Source organism: Corvus cornix, chromosome 1A (assembly GCF_000738735.6).
Source record: "Corvus cornix cornix isolate S_Up_H32 chromosome 1A, ASM73873v5, whole genome shotgun sequence".
Classification (NCBI taxonomy): Eukaryota; Metazoa; Chordata; class Aves; order Passeriformes; family Corvidae; genus Corvus; species Corvus cornix.
In genome coordinates this window covers 57,022,694-57,030,324 of record NC_047057.1, presented here as the reverse complement: position 1 = coordinate 57,030,324, position 7,631 = coordinate 57,022,694, and the positions used below count along the sequence as shown (strand labels likewise).

At 46.9% G+C, this 7,631-nt stretch overlaps 1 protein-coding gene across 1 annotated transcript in view; it reads left to right on the top strand.

Annotated features, from left to right (window-relative positions):
* The first annotated feature begins 812 nt into the window (after nucleotides 1–812).
* The window catches only part of SYT10 (synaptotagmin 10), a 45,148-nt gene continuing 38,329 nt past the window's right edge, over nucleotides 813–7,631 (top strand). Inside the window, exon 1 of the mRNA XM_039571183.1 lies at nucleotides 813–1,073. Coding sequence (XP_039427117.1) covers nucleotides 923–1,073 — 151 coding nt within the window. The 5' untranslated portion in view covers nucleotides 813–922. The remainder of the gene's footprint in view (nucleotides 1,074–7,631) is intronic.

The window sequence follows — 7,631 nt, the reverse complement described above, 5'->3', positions numbered from 1 at the left end:
TTGTATCAGAATTTCAGTAAGTAGATGAACAAATTAACAGCTAAAATCTTCTTCAGCTCCACAGTCAGTAACTGAAACAACCACTAGTGTTATATGCTCTGCTGATTTCTAGAAGTATGTTCAAACACACGCCGTACCTGCAACTTTTTTACCTATAAAATAACCCAACTTTACAGAATTTGTTGGGGAAACAGACCAGACAACCGTAAGGTTCCTCTAACGCCTTTAGAAGTTAAAGAAATAGGCAAAGTCAACTCGTCCCCCTCCTTCCGCTGCAGAGAAGCGGAGTGGAGACGATGATTTGGTCAGTGAAGTTATTTGACGCGGCTCGGTAGCCCGTGCTGAACATCACCCTGCCGAGGTCACCTCGGAATTAACGCCGGGGGAAGAACGAGCGGAGCGGCGGGGAGCCAGCTCCGCTCCGTGCTCGCAGCGCGATGAGCGGCCGCGGATGCTCGGCCCGGAGCGCCCCGCAGCCGCCGCTGCCCCGCGGGGCCGGGGGTCCTGCGGCGGGGAGGGGACAGCGCTCCGCCCGCCGCCCCCCGCGCCGCCCACCGCACCGCACCGCGCCCGAGCGGGGCCGCGGGGCGGGGGAAGGAAAAGTTTCCCGGGGGATGCGAGGGCCCCCCGCCCCCCGCGCCGGGCTGCCATTGGCCGAGCCGCCTGCCGGAGCCCGGAGCCACAAAAGGCGTTGCTAAGTGGATGTTTATTTTTTCCCCTCTTTTTATTTTTTTTCCCTCCCCCCCCCCCTTTTTTTTTTTTTTGCCTCCCCCCGCTCCTTCACTACTTCTTCGGTTCACTCGCGCCGCTCCCGCCGCCGCCGCCGCTCCGCCCCGCTCCGCTCCCCGCGGGAAGCAGCGCGGGTCGGGAGCGGAGCCGTCCCGCGCCGGCCATGGCCTAGCGGCGGCGGCCGGAGCGCAAGATGAGTTTCCCGGCGGAGAACGGCGTGGGCAGCCTCTGCCACAAGGCGCTGCAGATCATCTCGGAGCTGTGCCTGGGCGGGCAGGTGGAGCGGGAGAAGTGCGCCGGCATCTTCCCCTTGGAGAGCGCCCGGCAGGGCATCGGCGGCGCAGGTACCGACCCCCGCCCCGCCGCCGCCGGGCTCGTCCTGCCGCCGCCGCGGGGCGGACAGCGAGGCGTGGGCGGCCGGAGAGCGCAACTTTTTTCCTTTGCTTTCCCTGCGTACGGAGGGGGCGGAGGGGGGGGGGCAGGCACGCAGCCCGCTTTAAAATCCGCTCCCTCTCGCAGCCCGCCGAGGCTGCTGAGGAGCGCTGAGCGGAGCGCCGGGAGCGCTGGGGCGGGGACCAGCGCTGCGGGGAAATGTGGGGCAGCGGGCGAGGGTGCGGGCGTGGGGACGGGGAGCACGGACAGGTGCCGAGGGGACGGACATCGCCGCCGGCTGGAGCCCCGCCGCCGGAGACGGTCCCGTACCCCCGCAGCTCGCTCGTTTGCCGCCCGCAGCTCCGCTCCGGCAAGGTTTTCCCCACGACGGGAGTTTCTCTGTATGGAAAGCTCTGTCCCGGGCTGCTGCTGCATGTGTTTGCGGGGCCGTGCGGGCTGGGAGCGGGGCAGAGGGCTGCGTTCGATGCTCTTGTCACGGGTGGGCAGCGGTTCCGTGCTCCAGGCGCGGCACGCGTGGGATGCGCTCGCTCGCTCGCTCTCTCGGGTCCCCGGCCGTCCCTCTGGGTTTGGCGTGTGGCGCTGGGGGCCCGGGCAACAGGTTGGGCTGAGGGGAGTGCGGGCAGCCGGGGAGCGTAGCCGGGGATCGGGGCGCAGGTCGCCAAGCCCCGGCTCGCAGTCTCCCCTTTCTGAGTGGGGTTTGAGTGTTTTGCATCCTCTCCGCTCATCGCTGGGGGCGACAGGAGAGCTGTCTGAGAGCCGGTGGGAACCTGTGGAGTCAGGGCAGAACTTCGCACCGGCCCAGGACACTTGCCTAGGAAAATTTGAGTAGGGTGGAAGGAGAAAATCCGGGTTAATTTAAACATCCCGTCACTAGAAAAATTGTCATACTGAAACTAAGATTTTGAGTCGTAACAGTGGTGTCTTTGGTCTTCTGGATTTTCTGCAGCTTTTGGAACCGACTCTGCACTTTTGCACTATCCTGTGCAGTGCTCTGTGGACACCTTTCTTTCCTTGGCACTTATTTTTAGGATGGGGCTTGAAAACCAGTCGAAGTTCTGTGTTTAACTTCTGCCAGAAGGGATTGATAGCCTCCACTGTCTGTCCATGAATGCAGATGAACAGCTTGCATTATGGCCAGAAAACGCCAAGTGTAACAGTGCAAATTAAATAAATTAACACCGGGTCATGTAAAGCAGCAGGTTCTCAGTGTGTGCCCCAGCTGCGCTGTTGCTGCCACCGCAGCTGATGGGCTTTTTGTTGTTGTTTTCTTTTCTTTTAATACCCACAGATTTTACCACAAATCTCGGGTTATTTGTAGTATCTCAGATCAAAATCGCTGTTGTCTGACCCTGCCCTACTCAGCCCAGCCCTACACAGCCGCCGGGGCAGGGCAGCAAGGTGAGGGGGGCGAGGGGGCTTCAGCCTCTCCCCCAGCACGGGTCATGAATATTCTGATCATGCACTGTGTTAGTCTTCATGGTCTGAATGGTAGAAGGTTGAATGAAAATAGCATTGCCCTATGGAGCCTGGAAAATTGGGCTCTGCAGAGTTGTTGTATAAACAGGTGGGATTTTGCATTGTGTATAATAAGAGGAGCTGCTTTTTAAACATTCCTTGAAAGCCAACGATCTTCTTAGGTTTTCACTGGCAAACCCTAACTACCTTACAGTTGTTGGATTAGGAAAAAAATATAGTTAACAGACCACTGGGTTCATCTCAGCTGAATTCCTGAATCTCACTTTTTCTTCCTTAAAAAGAAACCAATATTAGATGATGGGTGTCAACTTTATTGAGATGCACAGTATATTGAGCATTGTGTCATTAATAACACTGCTAATGAACGTATATTAATATTCTGTCTCCAGAGAAGGAACAGACGTGCTGTCATTGTTGATAATTGACAATATTTTAATATGTAAACACTTGGGTAGACAAGATGTAAACATAACTTGCATCAGCTTTATGAGCAGAAAGATTCTAAATATGGTTTAGGTTGAGAGAAGTGGTGTCACTGAAAAGCAAGCCACACCATATCTCCTCTTCAAATGGACATAGAGTTCCTTGTCATTTCTATGGATAATGTTGCCCAGAGCCTTGAACAACCATAGATCCTCCTCATTAGAGGTAGAAATGTTAAGTTCATTCAGTTTTCCTCATCCCAAAAAGATGCCTAAAAGTGTCACAAAGCTAGCATAGGCAAAAATCACTAACAAGATGTCACTAAAGGAAAGAAGTCTAAACAGTACCAAGCCTGACAGAGCTCAAGAAGCGTTTGGACAATGCTCTCAGGCACATGGTGGGATTCTTGGGGATGATCCTGTGCAGGACCAGGAGTTGGATTTGATGATCCTTGTGGATACCTTCAACTCATAATATGCTGTGATTCTGTAAACCATGAGGAGACACATATTTGGAAAGGAAAGAGCGGTGCAAGCAACCTTTCAGAAAGTAGAAGAGTAGATGATAAAAAGGAAAGCAAACCATTTCTATTTAATACAAGAATAAAAACATGTTCTGGAAGTTGAAAACACTGTGAAAAGCAACTAGAACTGCATTGATATGTTATGTTAGTGAGTGTGATAATAGCTTTCTGTTCAGCTAGACCATGAAAAGCAGCCAAGCTTCTCAGAGGAATCAGCTACTTGAGGCAGAAGATGCATCACCCTATCACAGGCTCAAAGCAAAATATGAGATGATATTGACCCCATGACACAAGAACTTTCAGAGGGAAGCAGAGAGGCTGGGCAGTGATTTTTTTTTAATGTAGATGCCTAGATTGGAGAAAGAAGCATAAAAAAGATAACACAAACACAAAGAAGAGGGAGCCGGAGACGCAGAACAAAAAATGGTGAGTATGGCTCTGGGAAGGCAGAGTATAACAAAATAAAGCAACAAAGTAGAAAGGGGAGATATTCAGGTTTCCTGCCAATGAGAGAACAGACAGGATTAGATCAAAGAAATGACTGATTATTCTACAATTTTTCCTCTCAGTGACACCACCAACGCCTTAGGACCCTCAATTACTGCTCACTACTTGGATCAAGAAGGGGTAATCATATTCAGTGTAATGAATAATTAATCTACAGAAGTCATGCAAATAACCTTCATGAGACAGATAATTTTTTAAATTTCTAAGAACTTTAGACAAGTGAATATAGACATCTGTTGTTATATATTCTGCCCCAGTAATTACAAGAACTATTAATTTGCTCATCTCAGGGGAATGCTCAAGTGAAAAGATTAGGAAGCTGTTTACGTTTATGGTACCTTTGGATGATTAGATAGCTGTGAGCTTTCTTCTGAAACTTACAGCATTTTGGCAAAATGCTCAATTATATGTGCAGATGTTTTGTTTTTATTTTACACCTCCAGTACATTTGGGCAAAATAATTATGATGTCAATTATAAGAGTTCAAGTGGAAAATAAATGGGAGCTGGATGTGCAGCATTTTACATAATAAAATTTATCTCTAAACTTAGTAAATTATTAATTTTCTATAACTGTCCCAAACTCATATATGCAGTGTGGTTATACTGCTATCTTGTCTCAGGTTATCTCATTAATAAAGGACTCTAATTAATTTTTTCCAGCTAAGCATCCCTCCTCATTTTCAATGGAACCAAGCACATCAAAGGTCCCAGTTGTGAGCATTTCTGAAGATTAAGCCAATTGCATACAGCATAATGAGAGGAGTTGGGACATTCTGCTCTAGGGGCACGTGTTTAAAATTCATTTTATGTCCTCTGCAAATGGTGGGTACTTTGTGCTGTCTTTGCCTTTTTTAGGCCTGCTGGTCATGCAAAACTTTCCTCTCTCATTATCAGTTCCCATGGGTGACAAATGTTTATTACAGAGCTGGAAACCCAGCTGCTTCCCTGGCAGGAGGGCATATTTTAGCCCACTAGAGTGAGTAGAGAATATCTTGAGAGTTATGTTTACTCTTGCTCCTTTACTTGTCAAACAATTGATTTTTGAAAGTTGACCATGCAAAGAACATCAGCTTCTAGGGGATCATTTGTTATTAATCTAAATATTCTACTCACAGTTATTTTATTAACATAACAGTTTAACCTACCAAGTTTTTAACCCTACCCCTGACTGACAATTTGCTATGGAAGTATAGAGGGAGTAGGAACACACTGGAGCATCCTGCACATGGCCAGTCTGTAACACAGGCTGTAATCACTGTAACCACTCTTCCACCAAGAGCAATGTCTTGTGTCCTCCTGCTGTAGCTGGCATGAGCCTCCTGTTGGCTGTCAGAAGCTTCCCTGACAGCTCCCAACCTGCTGGATGGCAGCTGATGGTTTACATTTAGTCCTGGTTCCTTTGAACACGCCTGTGTTCATGCACACAGTGCACACACATCCACGCCCACAAACAGGGTAAGCTGTGGCTATGCTTACACTGCCTGGATATATTTTGGGGAGGGGGAAGAACAGATTTACCCCATAGAGTGCTTGTAAATTCTTCTCAGCAGTGCCAAAGTAAGTAAAGAAGGGCACAAGAAATGGCATGAACAAATGCGAAGGCTACTGCGATCCGTGTAGGATAAGAAAGGGGCATTTTTCTTCCCGATAAAGTAACTGCTGTGTGAAACAAGTGAGCATTCTGTTACAGAGAAATGAAACTGAGTATTTCTGCTAAAAGAAACATTTTAGCAGTTAACAGACCGACCAAATTATTTAGCATACGGTTCATCACCTGGTTAGATCAATGTTGCTACCAGAGAAATAAGGCTTGGTGGGTAAAAAGAGCAGGGTTACAGAAAAACATAACTTATAAAATCAGTGTTAGCAAGCTGTGAAACTCAGAAATTAATCTGATTTAGCAGTGTAAAGGCAAAACAGAGGGGTAAACGTACTACTGAGACCAGATTTATTTACAGCAAATGTGAAGGCAGTCACAACAATGCAGACAGCAGCAATACACAGTAAGAACAAGAGGTTTACAAAAGAATCTTCCTCTATACACATTCCACAAAGAAATACAGGGGGGGAATACAGAAAGATTTATACCATCTGGAGGACAAATCTGTAATGACAAAGAGACATAGTGTTTTCCTGGGTCCTGTCATATGTGTGAGGTGTTTGTTATATAATGCTGGGTAAGAATAAACATAACCATGACAATTGAAAGATGACACTTGGGCTGCATGAACCTCCTTACAGCTTACGGTAGGCTTACAGTGAACAGCAGTCCAGTGATCTTAAGATCAGTTCTCATTTTCTTGTCTCAGCTGAAAGAGGATAGTGAGGGCTTCTTGTAGACACAAAGAAATCCTCTCAAGTGTGAGAACTGTGTGGGACCAAGCCTAAGGCTGGGAGTTTTTTGTTTAATGAAAAGCTAAATGGGCAGGTGTGGGTCAAGCGGAGAGTCTCTCCTGTTGAGATTAAGTGAGGGTCAACAAGCAGAAAAGCATGTCAGCCAGAGAAAGCCTTGGAAATGAAGACCAATAATTTACATGTGGTGTGTTACAGCTGAGAGGACAATGTGCAACATCTTTTTCTTCCTACACTTAGCCAAAAAAAAAAAAAAAAAAAAAAAAACAAACCCAGCCAGACAAAAGTGAGAGCCGTCATCTCTAATATAGCTTAGATAAATTGATTTTGACAAGAGATTAATAATTCTTTGTGTAAATCACAGTGATACCTGACTTCATGTGGTTCCCTTCCTGTCAGGAAACAAGCTACCATAGAGCTCTGCTAACATTAAGAAATTATCTGCCAGCCAGAAGATGGTGGTGGGTGTGGGACAAACTCAGACACCAGAATGAATTAACAGGGAGGGAACACACTGACAATAGGGCCAGAGTAAAGGTTTGAGGAAGATCCTCAAAGGATGCTGCTCCATGAGAACAGGAGAGGAGGTCACACCTACTCTTTCAAGTGAAAGGTTTTTTATGCCATTTGATATCTAAGTCAGGTGTTTTGACAGGTTCACATTAAGAGAGAAAATACAAGACCCTGCACCTGCCACTTTCTGAGGCACGCTAGAGCATCATGTCCCCATCTGAAGGGATTTGGATGAGACAGAGGTAATTGTGGAAGATCTGCTAATGCAGAGTAAAAGTTAATACCAGCAACATTTTATGTGCTTAAAATTTCCCCAAGGGAAACAGAACAGCAGAAATGATGCGTTGTACCAACTAGTTCATCTACATGGGGATAAGAGAGATTTATTTGCCCTAGACCTTTTATAATTTATAAGGGCCCTGCTTCCTTTCAAATCCTAGAAAATCAGAGACATTAATTTATCTGATTGAGCTGAATCCTGGTATTACATACACAAGATTTCCTTTATTATGGAAAGGGTGAAGTTTTTTATGTCTTGATGAACAAGCAAACAAATTCAAAGTTAAAGAAAAAAATATTTGAAGACAGGTTACAGACATTGAGCATTAAATATTTAAGAGAACCAAGACCAGATATAGACAAAGAAATGTGTCAAAAGAAACTAGAACCACTCCCCCCTCCCCTTTCCCCAGGTGTTCCTTTCATCCCTGCTC